This window comes from Canis lupus, chromosome 18 (genome assembly GCF_003254725.2).
Source record: "Canis lupus dingo isolate Sandy chromosome 18, ASM325472v2, whole genome shotgun sequence".
NCBI lineage: Eukaryota > Metazoa > Chordata > Mammalia > Carnivora > Canidae > Canis > Canis lupus.
In genome coordinates this window covers 5,346,062-5,360,075 of record NC_064260.1, presented here as the reverse complement: position 1 = coordinate 5,360,075, position 14,014 = coordinate 5,346,062, and the positions used below count along the sequence as shown (strand labels likewise).

The 14,014-nt window shown below is 45.9% G+C and overlaps 1 protein-coding gene across 6 annotated transcripts in view; it reads right to left on the bottom strand.

Annotated features, from left to right (window-relative positions):
- VSTM2A (V-set and transmembrane domain containing 2A) overlaps nt 1–13,350 on the bottom strand; it is a 191,277-nt gene extending 177,927 nt beyond the window's left edge. The window contains exons 1-4 of one of the 6 annotated variants that reach the window (XM_025449433.3): nt 12,513–13,350; nt 10,448–10,614; nt 9,201–9,251; nt 5,103–5,439 (exon numbers count right to left, since the gene is read on the bottom strand). In XM_025449433.3, coding sequence (XP_025305218.1) covers nt 5,103–5,439; nt 9,201–9,251; nt 10,448–10,614; nt 12,513–12,588 — 631 coding nt within the window. In that variant the 5' untranslated portion in view covers nt 12,589–13,350. The remainder of the gene's footprint in view (nt 1–5,102; nt 5,440–9,200; nt 9,252–10,447; nt 10,615–12,512) is intronic. The other 5 variants (XM_025449435.3, XM_025449432.3, XM_035701095.2 and 2 more) reach the window with 5 other exon arrangements.
- Nucleotides 13,351–14,014: the final 664 nt, after the last annotated feature.

Here is a 14,014-nt window from a genome sequence, read left to right as displayed (position 1 = left end):
GGTCGTGTGCACGACACTTTGAGAAACACAGTTTAGAGTCTGGGTCAGTTTTGGAATAGTGGCAGGATTATCTATTTATGCAAATATAATTATAAGGAAAAAAGATGAAAACAAAGATTTACTGTCCCTATATATTCCTTTTCTCCTGCAAACAGGAGCTCCTCTGGTTCTGGGCACCTGGAGGGATACAAATGCAAATTGTAATGTTTGTAGCCTAGAAGTTATTGTTGGATGACCAACCTTCCGGTTGTGCTGAGACAGAGGCTTCCCAGAATGTAGGGCTGAATCCAGCCCGGAGAGGAGGAAAGCCCCAGGAAAAATTCCTACACTACAATGCACAATAATGGCTTCAAAGTGAGTGTAAACAAGTTGCTGCCGAGCCCTGAAAGAGGAAATAACCAATTCCAAGAGGATCTGAGGAAGCTTTATATAAGAATTTGCATTTGAGTAGGAACTCAGCTCAGAGGGAAAGACCCACGCAGAGAAAACACATTTGCAAAGTCACAGAGGTAAGACAGCAATCTGAAAACATTGAGGAAATACCAATTAAAAAGATTATGGGCGTGAGGATTTGGAACTCAGGAGAAACAAGGGTGGAAATTAGGCCTGAAAGTTTGTGATGGTGTCTTGGAAATACTAATTATTTCATACTTCCTCTGTTGTGATCTGTTCAAGGCATTAGAATGTATTTATTTTAATGCATTGGAATTTAAGTAGGTAAAGTATTAGGTGCTGTTGCAAGAGATGGGGAAAGTGAAGAGGGCCTATCTTGAGAAAGAAGTCCCTGTTGACTGAAACAATGGGACTGAATGACTAATTCATTGTGGCAACTGAAGGAAGAGATGAATGTTTTCAAGGTTTCCACAAGACCTGTGATTGTGATGATGTCATGAAAAGACTCTGGGAACACCAGAGGAAGAACATATCTTTCTGGTGAGGAAGTGAAGATAAACTCAGTTTTGAGTGTTTGCATTTAGGGGCCCAACCTAGATATTGCTGGGAAACAAACCACCCTAAAAACTTGTACCCTCAAACAATTTTTTCTCTCACGAGTCAATGTTGGCTGGGCTCAGCTGTGCAGTGCTGGTTGAAAGAGCAGCGGGGGCTGGCGCTATAGGCTGGGCTGCTTGGGCTTCACTCAGTCAGGTGGACTCAAGGTAGCTGCACTTGTATCTGGTGCCTGGCTTCGAAGGGGCCACAGCAGCTGCTGCCAGCCCTCAGGAAGGCTACGTCTGGACTTGGCATTGCATTTCTTGCGTAACATGACTTCATACCCTTACTGTCAAAGTGGCCACATCCCAATGGGTGCCCAGTCAACACATGTGTAGCCGTCTCTACCCTGCCACAGTGCTGGTAGAGGCATATGTGGAGATGTCCTGGGGGACCATAATGAACACGACTCTGGCTCTCCAGAAAGAAATCAGGATTGGAAACCTGAGTGAAGGAATTTTTTGAGAGTTAGCAGTGGAATCGTAACAATGGATGATTAGATAAAGGAGTTGGGAATGGGACAAGACCACATTTAAGAGAGGCATCTGGGGGGTGAAGCCAACAAACAGAGGTGGAACTCTAACAGCCAATCAAGACGACACCAGAGGACAGGGGCTCCTAGCAACTGCTCAGGATTGGGGAGGGGACAGGGTTTGAGGCTGCAGGGCCAGCAGTGAAGAAGGTGCTAGGACGGGGAGCAGGAGGTGGCGCCCACTGTGAGATGGTGGCTAGCAGCAGAGGGAGGCGGATGGGGCTGGATTTGGGCTGATTCGACAATTCTCAGGGCTTGGGGGGTGGTCAGTAGAGGGGGAAAGAAGACAGGAACACAGCGGGAACTAGAGGGGTGGACTATGGAGGGTTTCTTTGGCTTCTGAAAGCAGGATGAGACAGGAAGACACAAGTAGAGGATGGTATAGTATAGTGAGGTACTAGGGGAGGGGAGAGGCTCAAGGAAGTCTCCGTGTTCTCTGTGAAGGTGAAACGAAACCACTCATCACTAGAATCAGGAACTTGTCCTCCTCAGAACATCTATAGGACATTTCTTCTAATGTTAGTTATGGAGGCACAAAATTGGTGAAAGTTTGAAAGATCTGGAGATGAGAAAACAAGGGGTTGCAAAAGCCAAGTTTTGTTTATCTGTTTGCTTTTATCATTCTTACTCATTCTTTTGGTTTTAATTGTGGATTATCAAATGAATTTAAAAGGAGATGTCATAAAGATAAACCATTTAAAGCAGGAGGGGATAGTCACATGCTTACTAACTTCTGGAAAAAATATGAGACTAGCTATATTAAATGACAAATCTTTACCTTGTGGTGTATAGATGCTAAGAGGCTCTTTCTCTATCTTTTTTTCATGTAAATTTCTGCTTTAGGAAAACCGGTTAATTCTATGATCATTTGCACATTACATCTATGTATATATACTGAATAACTTTCAGCTAATATTTTCCCAGCATAGAGACAGGCATTCTTTGACAGAAAAATACTATGAATAAGAGTTGAGTGATTTGGCCTAAATCAACGAAGTCTAAGACTTTCATGAAGATAAAAGGCCAGATTAACCAGCCTTTTGTAACACAGGTTAATATCACAGTGTCCTATGTACCATGGATGAAGCATGCCTCCTTGTAGTAAGTGAAAACACAAAAAGCTACTATCGCTCTTAATCTGTAAAAGCAAGATTTCAATTTTTGTGTCCTCATCATGTCTTGCCTTTAATAGAATAAGAAAAATAAAAGAGGCATGGTCAATGGAATTTACAGATATTTTGTTTGGTCACAAATAAAAATGTACACTCTTTGAGGAGAGGGAGTATGTCTCCCATTTTTGAATCATTGTGCCTGGCACAGAAGCTCTTGAAAGGATGGAGAGTGAATAAATGAAGCATGGGTATTGAAATCAGCTTTATTTGGATATAACCTGGAAAATTATAAAGCAAAATTATAAATCAGGATATAGGTATTACAGTGAATCTACTATATAAATATCCGTCCAAAAATACAAATTATTGTATTTTATGCAATAATTGTGCAAGTACAGAAACTTACACATGTATAGAATGAGTGGCTAGGTCACTCCAGCTTCTGAACTAGAAGTTAAAAAGTGTTATTAATTGTATCGAAAATATTTTCCAGTATTCATTGGCAGAAAAAAATAGAAATTAAAGATTTTGATATATTTCATATTAATCTTTGTTATAGGCAGAAGGCTTTGGATGCGTACGGACTTCCATGAAGTCAGCATCCCTTCTTCCATCTTGCTCAACAAGTAAGGCTGGTGGTGAGATTAGGCAGTGATTTTTTTATTTGAAAAATGTGAGAAGATATCTAGAGTTGTACCATTTAGCTCCAATCACAACACTAAGAAAACTATATTAAAATAGATACTCTTAAGAGTATATTATTTAATCTAAAAGTAAATAATTTAGAAATAGAACATTTCATTCCATGCTTAGATTCCTCCATTGGACTAGGCAATCCATTTGATTTTATCAATGAAACAGATTTATGATTTGTAGTTTGGAATGTTCTATGTATGCTAATAATGTGAGTTTCATGGATTTGGATTTCTCACAGATAAGGTCCTAAACTGTCTGCTGAGGCTACTCTGTAATTTTGCATTTAGCATCTGGCCTTTTCTTTAGTTTTTGCATCAAAGAGAGGGGGACAGTGTCTTCAAAAACACTGAGTCGTTACCAAATAATGGCTATAAAAATTCTAACTCTAGATGCTATTTCTGTGTGATATATATATACATATATATACAGATATGTATGTGGATGTACATGCCTATATGTATATAGATACATATATATTCTAGCTATGGTTTTATTCTTTAACTTGAAAAACAAAAAAGATGATAAAGATGAAAATGAAACAAAGCCACACGAATTGAGCCTTGGAGAGGCTGGAAGACTAAACTATGTATTCATCAGATTGGCAGAAACTGCCATGACCAAGGCATGCTGGGATAATTGCTCACCTACATTTAAAGGCAATGCAAACTCCCAGGGACCCTCAGTGAAGCTTTCGACAAATCATATCCATTAGCACATGATGCATGAGTAGGAAAAAGTGCTGTTCAATTGTGTGTATATTGTATATACACACAATATTTGTATATATACATATATACAAATATGTATGTACACAGGTAATTGAAATCATCCGAATGAAGTGACCAGGTTTCGTATTTAATGGCTAAAGTGACCTTGGATGTTAGCAACGTAATTTTCTATTATCAATAGTAGTATCAATAATTCTTCAATGATAAAGTGTAAAGGGAAAAACTTAAATAACGATCAGTATTTTTATGCTCCCTTCATCCTGTAATATTACGTCAAGTGTTTGAAGAAAATACAGAACAGTCACGGGTCGTGCAGGGTACTGCTCATTCCAAGAAGCCTTTATCCCACATCAAGGTTAAAACTTCAATGAGTTTCCATTGGCTGAGTGATTGCATAAATTAATGCTATTCAGAACAGCTTTAACTTGCACAGCTGACTTTGGAAATGTGTGACTAAGCTCCTAAATTGGCATCGAAGGCACATTTACGGGAGTTGCCTTATCTCTGCACCACTTACTGCCTTTCATCCCCCCTCACTTCCTCCCATTATCATCATCACTTTCATCACAGGCAGCTGAAGTTTCTCCTTCAAAATCAAAAGCCCTTGGAAAACAATCCTGCCTTAAAGCTATGGCCACTGAAAATGTGTTGTGTCTCTTTCATTTACATTTTGATTAAGTGAAAGTCTCTTAATTTGGGCCATTATCAATACATAAATCTGTAGAGAAAATGAACATGCATTTATAATGCAACCAAGATTACATGATTTACTGTTCTTATAATGTGTAAATACAGAGGGAAAAAAAAAAAAAAGTCCAGCTCCTAGGTCCCTGTATATGAAGCACTGTCAGCGATTAAGGGGGCAACTCACATCCTCTGTGAAGGCGAGCCTCAAGCTCCCCGTGCCTCATCTCATCATTATGTCAACTGAACTAGGTCTCAATTAAAACCATCACACATCAATTCGTCTACCCTACTTGACCAATCTTCCTGTGGGGAGGTTTGTGAGTGGTAAAATGAAAGGCTCAAAATGGGTTTCCATACCTGATTGTGGACTTTGTTTGGGAATTTTGGCTACCGCTTGAGGGCTGGAGGTGGAGTGCATTCGCTGGTTGGCAGAGCTGTGGATGCTGCTGGGAATGGCTGCTGAGACATTCTTGCGAGGCTTCATATCTTGCAGCCACATGGGCGAGGCTTCGAAGGCCTGCATCCTCCTGGCGTGGCTGTTGGCATTGACTTTCAGGTAGGCCTGGGCTTTGTGTTCCTGTAGCTCTCCGTAATTGGCATCTGTCACCCTGCATTCATATAAGCCTTCATCCTTTTTCCTCACTTTGGAAATCTGAAGCTTGTGAGAGATGTCATTGCCTTGGACTTTCACTGTCTGAAAAATTGCAGGTAAAAAAAAATAATAAAGTGCTACATCAAATGATTTTGTTCCCATACTTGCTCCTGAGCTTGCTAATGTGGGAAAATTAAAGGGTCTTAATAGCCTCATAGCCACAGTCAGAGAGCTATTTATTTTCTCAACAGTCAAATCCGAAGGTCATATTTATCCCATTGCATTAACAACTGGCTTCACAAAATCATGGAATAATTAGTTCAATCCAGCCAGCGCCAGATTCCAGTAGCCACGTGGTCCCCATTTCCCACGTTCCAGTAGCAGTTTTGCCACTTTCCAACCATGAGACTGACCTCTGCCTGGATAGCTCAGCCAAATGAAGCACAAACAGAATATGGTAAAGGATGGAGTTTGTACAGCCTCTTTTCTTCACTGCTGGCAACAGCCCTGAGAGATCACAAAAGTATTCTGTTGATCACAACAGAATTTGAGGATGTTTTATCCCCACATTAGGGTGCCTCACTAAAGGTACCAACAAAATAGACTTGAATCTTTAACAGTCTTCTCAAATGTTTGGTGCAGTCTTTTTTTTTTTTTTTTTTTTTTTTTTTTTATGATAGTCACAGAGAGAGAGGCGCAGAGACACAGGCAGAGGGAGAAGCAGGCTCCATGCACCGGGAGCCCGACGTGGGATTCGATCCCGGGTCTCCAGGATCGCGCCCTGGGCCAAAGGCAGGCGCTAAACCACTGTGCCACCCAGAGATCCCTGTTTGGTGCAGTTTTACCAAAAGTTATGGGGTGGAATGGCTTGGGGTACAGATTAAGATCACCTGGAGTCTTAGGGTCAGAGTGCATAACCCTGGCCAATGTAGTGTCTTTAGGCTCCTGGAATTGGAGATGCCATCAATCAGACACTGGTTTGATTTTCAAAATTGAAATTGGCTCTCATATTTCTTCAAATAATTTTTATGCCAGATTAACAGCAAAATGATATGTAAATATTAAAAGTATATGTGATTTTGTGTTATGCATAATACACATATTCACACGTATACTCATAAGCATCTTTATCAGAACAGCTAGGTTTTACATAAATCTTATATTATCCATGATTGACAGGATGATGGATTTCCTAAAACACTCAGGATTTAAGGATTTGCATGATTTTGAAAGATAGTGAAAAGAAGTGAGGGAAGTTTACACTTTCAAATGGCCATAAGTAAGAAAACGTGTTGAGTATTTATTTGTCTTTTACATACAGAGTCATATATACAAATAGTTTCCAATATTTGAACCACAACTATGGTATATATTTATTTGTATGAAAAATTACATATTAATATACAAACACAATAAAAAGAATAAGAAAAAAATAAAAATAAATAAAAAGAATAGGGATTAATAGTTTCAAATATAGCCTCAGTTGAGTCTCTTAACAAAAGTTTGAAATAGTTGGAGTACTTACATGATTATTATTTTACATTAAAGTAAACTGAGGCTTGGGGGTTTGGGTTTTGATTCTCAGCATTGATAGCACATTAAAATCATCTAGGGAGCTGTTAGAAAATGGTCTCATTTGGGGGCGCCTGTGTGGCTTTGGCCACATAGTTAAGCTATGACTCTTGATTTCACCTCAGGGTCATAAGATTGAGTCCCTTCAGGGCTCTGTACTGGGCACGTGGAGCCTGCTGAAGATTCTCTCTTCCCTCCCTCCCTCCCTCTCTCCCGAAAGGAAAGGAAAGGAAAGGAAAGGAAAGGAAAGGAAAGGAAAGGAAAGGAAAGGAAAGGAAAGGAAAGGAAGAAAGAAAGAAAGAAAGAAAGAAAGAAAGAAAGAAAGAAAGAAAGAAAGAAAGAAAGAAAGAAAGAAAGAAAATGGTCTCATTTGGATTAATGTGGAAACATTACGTTTGCATCTTAAGGAGGCAAAGCTCAGATCGGTGTTTCATAAAAGCCTTCCTGATTCATGTGGGGAATATAAATAATAGTGAAAGGGAATATAAGGGAAGGGAGAAGAAATGTGTGGGAAATATCAGAAAGGGAGACAGAACGTAAAGACTGCTAACTCTGGGAAACGAACTAGGGGTGGTGGAAGGGGAGGAGGGCGGGGGGTGGGAGTGAATGGGTGACGGGCACTGGGGGTTATTCTGTATGTTAGTAAATTGAACACCAATAAAAAATAAATTAAAAAAAAAAAAAAAGCCTTCCTGAGAATTCTAAGTTAACAACTGCTGGTTTAAGACACATGATCAAGGTCATTCTGTTAAATTGAGAACAGAACAAACTTTTTTCTACCTCAGTTTCTAACTAGAACTTTTGCTGACTCACTAGACTTCTTGAACTTCTGGAATAGGTAATAGTATTAGTAGTTATGTGCTTGATCATGTATCTTAACCGTATGGCGCCCTAGTTTGAGATGTGTAAGGCTATTCCCCACTGGTCTTTGGAGGATATACTTATGGGTGAAGGGTGACATAGGAGTAGTCAGTAAACAATCTAGCCACTATATATGTAAAAAATAAAATATTTAAGATAAGTATTGTCAACAATTGATTTTACCAGTAAAGCTTTCTAGCACTGTATGAAAACAGTAGTTTCTATAATAATTGACTTGAAATATTCTAAAAAGTGAGTTTATGAATATAAATTGTAGTTTTATTCCTGTTTGATATTTGCTTCCAGTTTGAGATTATACACTTACAGATTTTGATTCTATTAGTACAATATATTTTTAAACTTTTGCTTGTGATATAATATCAATCTTATACCACTTTTTTACTATTTTAACAGCCTCAGTATAAATTTTCTTTCTTAATGGAGGTCATTGGATTGTTAAGATTCCTAAAATGAATATAAATAAAAGAATATATACTTATACATGTTCCTATATATGGCATATATACACACATACACACGCACACACGCACACATATATATGCCAAGTAGACCCTGTACTTTCTGACTTTATAAAAACTATTTCATTTCTAGTAATGAAAACTTGTTTACTGTTTATTTTTATTTTGTTTGTTTGTTTACTGTTTATGAATGAGCTAAGCAGATCTAGCAACATAAAGTGATTCTAGAAGGCTTCACTGGCGATATAGTCAAAAAATCACAATTTTCTTTTTATTTCTAACTTCATATAGAATTATTAAAAAGTAATACACAATACAGTTGAAATACATCTCTATGTTTTCAATAGGTCAACCTCCTCCAATTATGTTTTATATTTATATTGGCTTTTGGTTTTATATGTTTATGACTTTAAACATGTTCATTAGAAATAGGTTGCATGCCTTAAAAATTACATTGAGAATTGAGTTGTTTTCAATATAATTTCAACATCCTCTTGGATACTTTAATTTTTTTCCTGCCTAGGAAGATTGTCATAAGTTAGTATTTTACTTCCTATTAAAGGTAACTAGTTCTGTGATTTCGAATGAAGATTAGAATTGCAGTCCTATACTCCTATAGTCTTGTAACTGTTAAAAAGACTAACAAAAAAAGTTCCACACTCTTTGCTTGGCAAAACGACTCTCTAGTAATCGTTGAAATATCTGTGGTCTTGAAATGAATGATTTTATTGTATCAACTCTAAATCTGCTTCAATTGGTAGGTACCCAGAGAAATAAGAAGGAGAAAGCTGGCTCTCGCCCTGCGTCCATGACATTGCCTTTTTCGGGGCAAGAATTTGAAAAAGGCTTTTAGAGACCTATAAGGCCCTCACGCTCCTCCACCTGGGGCCTGGCCGGCCTGGCAGGTGACAAAGGCAGGCGCCCCCTGTCGCCTGTCGCCGTGATACTCACACTGATCTTGGTCCCGTCGTTGTCAGGGTCTCGGTCGGGCACCAGCTCCACCTGCGGGGGGGAGAGGCCGCTCAGCACGGGGACCTGGGCCGGGGCGCAGCCTCCCCGGGGCTCGGATGGGGCGGGGGGCGGCGCACGGGGACCAGGCGGCCCAGCCCCGCGGGGCACCGATGGCAGCCCTCGGGGGCACCGATGGGCGGAGCAAGGGGACCAGGTGGTAGAGCCCTGCGGGGGCTCGGATGGGGCGGCGCACGGGGACCAGGCGGCCCAGCCCCGCGGGGCTCCGATGGCAGCTCTCGCGGGCACCGATGGGCGGAGCAGGGGGCCCAGGCGGCCCAGCCCGCGGGGCTTGTGGGAGGCGCACGGGGACCAGGCAGCCCAGCCCACGGGGCTCCGATGGGGGCGGCGCACAGGGACCCGGCGGCCCAGCCCCGCGGGGCACCTATGGGGGCGGCGCACGGGGACCTGGCCCGGGGCGCAGCCTCCCCGGGGCTCGGATGGGGGCGGCGCACGGGGACCAGGCGGCCAGCAGGCCGGTCGGGGCGGCGGGACCGCGCGGGGGCGCCGGCGAGTCGCGCGCGGGGAGGTGGGTCCGGGCCGGCGGGGCCCGCAGGGCTGCACCCGGGAGCCCGCGGAAGTCTGCGGGGACCCCCCCCTCCCCCCGCGTCCAGGCCCGCGGGCCTCCCGTCCCTGGGGCTGGGGGCTCTTCCAGAGCTCCTCCTCCTGCTCGGACCGGCCCTCCGCCCCGCGCGCCCAACTGCCCAAGCTGCGCTCCCGCGGCTCCCCCTCCGCAGCCCCCACCGCGCCCCCCTCGCCCCTTCCTCCGCCTCCGCCCGCGCTCCCGCTCCCTGCGCTCCCTGCGCTCCCTGCGCTCCCCGCCGCCCCCACTCTCCCGCGCTCCACTCCCTCCCTCCCCATCTCTCCTCCGCCAGCCTCAGTGGTGACAACTGACGGGTGTGCGCGCGCGCGCGGTGGAGACACAGAACCCCCTCCCCAGCCCAGCGCCCGGCCAGGTGCGGTCCTGGGACGTGGGCACACCGTGGCCCCCGCGGCCCGCGAGCGGTAGCGGGTCCTGAGCGGAGCAGGTGACCCCGGGGTTAATGGGGGGACACTCCGCGAGTCCCTCCTGGCTCCTGCCCCCCGCCCGGCATCCCCGCGCCACCCGCGCCAGGCGAGCCAGCGGGTCCCCGGGGAGCCCCGGGAGCCCCAAGGGCGTGAGCGGGACGGACGCGGGGGCGCTCAGCTACCTGCGCACCGGCCACCTCGGCCCCGGGCTCCAGGTCCTCGGGGCCCCGCAGGAACCACCACTGGATCTCCAGGTACACCGAGGCGGAGCCACTCTGGAAGGCGCAGGACATCTCCACATTCTGGCCCTCGGTCGCCGTCACGTTCCGCGGGAACTCGGTAAATTTGGCTGCAAAACAGAAATCGCATCCTTTTGGGATATCCAGACCCTTTCCCTGAGAGCTCACTACAGTTTTCGTGGACTTAAAAATAATAATAGTAATAATAATAATAATAATAATAATAATAATAAAATAATAAAAAGGCTAACAAAACACTTCTGTGACATCTCGGACTTTGCCTGCTTCCCCAACCCCCTTTCCTTGGCCTGGTCCCTGTTCCTTTTTGGTGTCACGCCGAAATAACTTTGTCGTCGACCAAGTCCAGATAATGCAAAGCTTAAGGGGCTTGCCAAGGAACTCAGCCCCGGTAGCCGAGATGCCCACGGGTGGATGCATTTACCTTTTGTCAGACTGCAGCGTTACCCAAAACTTACGGAGGGATCCACCGAGCTACGCGTCTGACAAATCTGCCAATATAGGAGGAGAGCCTCTTGCTCGAAGTTTCTAAACAATCCATGACTAACTGGATGTTTCAAGTAACCAGACAATGCATCATAATTCCCTGTCAAAATGCACATTCCTGATGCACCAAAACAATTATTAGCAATCCCGATTTTAAGGCCACAGCAGGGAAACAAAATGCTCACTTTCTAAGCTGTGAATGTGTCTTTTTTTGTTTTTCCGCCTAGATTAACCTTTATATTTGTCCCCATCAAGCCACTGTATTGTAAATCGCCATACACCCCCTGGCAAAGGAGAATCACACACTTGGGTTTTAGTTCAGAGTAAAGACTGTTTTGAAGTCACCGGAGATTTTTTTTTTTTTTTTCAGTTTTTTATAGTGAACACTATCAGTCTTGACACTGCTAGTCTGCAGAATACAGAGTTAAGGGGAAACTCACAAAAATGAAATGCTCCCCCCCCCCTTTTCTTCTCCCAAAGGCATTTCTTTACCATGGAATGCTCTGGGTGGTTTGCTCTTATTATGGTGTCTAAGGCATGTTTGTGAAGAACTGATGTTTCCCTAAAAGTAGTCCTGGAGAGATCTGTGGCTAACGGAAGTGCACAGCTGCAGCACACACTCACAGACAGGAGGGCTGAGGGGCCGCAGGGCTGATTTGGGGGTGGAGGCACCCCCCCACCCCCCACTTTTCAAAGACGGGCATCACATCGTTATGAAACACCCAAACGATCACAACCGAAGTGTGCCTGTATTTATACATAAGCAAGTCGCAGATTTAGTTAAAGGAGACCATTCTGGTGTGAAAACGACTTTTCTGTGTAAGCTGAGGGGGGGTGGGGGGAGCACGGCGGTTCCGCTGGCGGGAGTGATGCAGCGTCGGGCCGCGGGGACCTGATCTGTTCGTGGTGCTGAAACGATCACCGCAGCCTGCGAAGTCCTGCCCGCGGGGTCCCCGGGCGGCTGCCGCCTCTGCTGCAGCTGCTGCCGCCGCTGCTGCTTGTAATGCAAGTCGTGCCTTTTTATGGGTCCTTTGATAAACACGCACGCAAACCAAGTCGCAAGGACCCAGAAAAAGGAAACTCTAAGGCAACCCTGCCTCCACTGAGGAGGGCTGGCCGTGGAGAGCCCCCCATCCCCGGCTCGGTTTGTTTGCCATGATTATGTATGCATGAGTGGCTACCCAGTGCATGCACACGGATCCAAGGCACACTCACACACACTCACACTCACACACACACACACACACCCCTGTGTTTGCGCTCGCCCAGGCACCCACTTCATTGTCAGGCGCCACGTACATCTGCTCTCGGTTTTAGCTTGCCTCCTATTTAATAAACTTTGCAGAAAAACAACCGACACCGGAACACTATTCCACTGTTCCTTGCCTAAGGATCGCGCTACGTCTGCTTGGTCGTTCTTTGAACACAGAGAACACACTCACACGCACGCACACACACACTCCGCAGGCAAACCTATGTGCCAACCAACGAGCCGCACACTTACCTTGAGAAGACAGCCCTTGTTGCACATACAAAACGGAAAAGAAAACAAATCCAACGTATGCCAGAAAGATCCCCATCGTTCCGGAAAGGGGAGAAGGGGGGGGTCACATCAGTGTAGCCAACAGCCAAGAAAGCCCCCCCCTCCAAAAAAAAAAAAAAAAAAAAAAGGCGGTGCAAGCGGAGTGCAGCGGAGGCTCAGCCTCGGAGCCCCGGGCGCGACGCTGCGAGCATCCTGCGGGCGGCCTGGCTCCGGGAGGCTCCGGGAGGCTCCGGGAGGCTCCGGTGCACACTCGCGCTGGCGGCGCGGGGACGGCAGTGCGCCCGGCTGGCTGGCGGCTGGTCCGGCGTCAGCCCGCGCTCCCCGCCTCCCCGAGCGCCGCGCCAGCCGGGGAAGTGGGGAGTGGGCAAGGGGGGCGGGCTGGACCGCTCCGCCGGGCTCGCCGCGCCGCAACTTTTCCCTCTAATGGCTGCGATGATGCCTTTAACCCCCTGCGCGCCGGGCGGCTCCGCACCTGCCGGGCTCGGGGCTCGGGGCTCGGGGCTCGCGGCTCGGGGCTCGCGGCTCCTGCCGGCGAGCAGCGTCGCGTGGCGTCTTCCACTTTGCTCTCTCTGGTGTCCCTGCACCGGCCGGATGGCTGTGGCGTCGGCAGCCTGCACCGCTGGGCGCCCCCGGGGAGCGCGGGGCTGCGGGGCTGCGGGGCCGCGCGGGGCCCAGGCAGGGGCGGGATGGGGCCGAGGAGGCCGCCTCGGGGCGGCGGAGACAGGCGCTGGCAGGAAACGCCGCTTAACCAGTTAGTAACTGCTTGCACGAGGATGCGCCCAGGCTCCTGGTCCTCGCCAAGGTCTCGCAGCACGAGCCTCCGCTGCAGGAGGAACAGCCCGTGCAGGCACCATCCAGACACCCACCCCTCCAGCTGGCCAACGGGAAAGACCAAAAGTATCAGAAGTCACGTAGGGAGAGAATTTTCGAGAAAGAAAAGCCCACCGTGCCACGATTACTTTTATCGTTATTAGATATTTTTTGTTATTTATTTATTTTTTCAGATCCACACACCCACCCCTCTGCCTTCCTCTGCTCCCATCTCACATGTGTTTTGGGAGGGGGGAAGGGTTTAAAATACCAGTACGGTCTTTCTTTTGTTTTTGTTTATTTGCTTCTCTTTTGCATAAGAATGATTACTTGATATGCCTCGGGATATATGAACAAAGAATATTTTAAGGAGGAGGAAGCACTGTAAGTTTTAGAATTTGGAACATAGCTACTTATCTGCCCTAGGGAAGGTTTGAGATGAGGATATTCTGTTTCTTAAGAATCTACAAACAGTGTGTTAAAGACTCCATCTGTCCTCGTGAAGTCCAAGCGTGAATTTAGATCTTTTTAACAAAACTAAAACCATTTGCCATCTAAGCAGAATGCCAGATATTTTATTCTCATTATTATTTCTATGCAGCTATACCACCAATCTTCACAGTTATTTCAAAATATGACTCAGCCTTAACAAT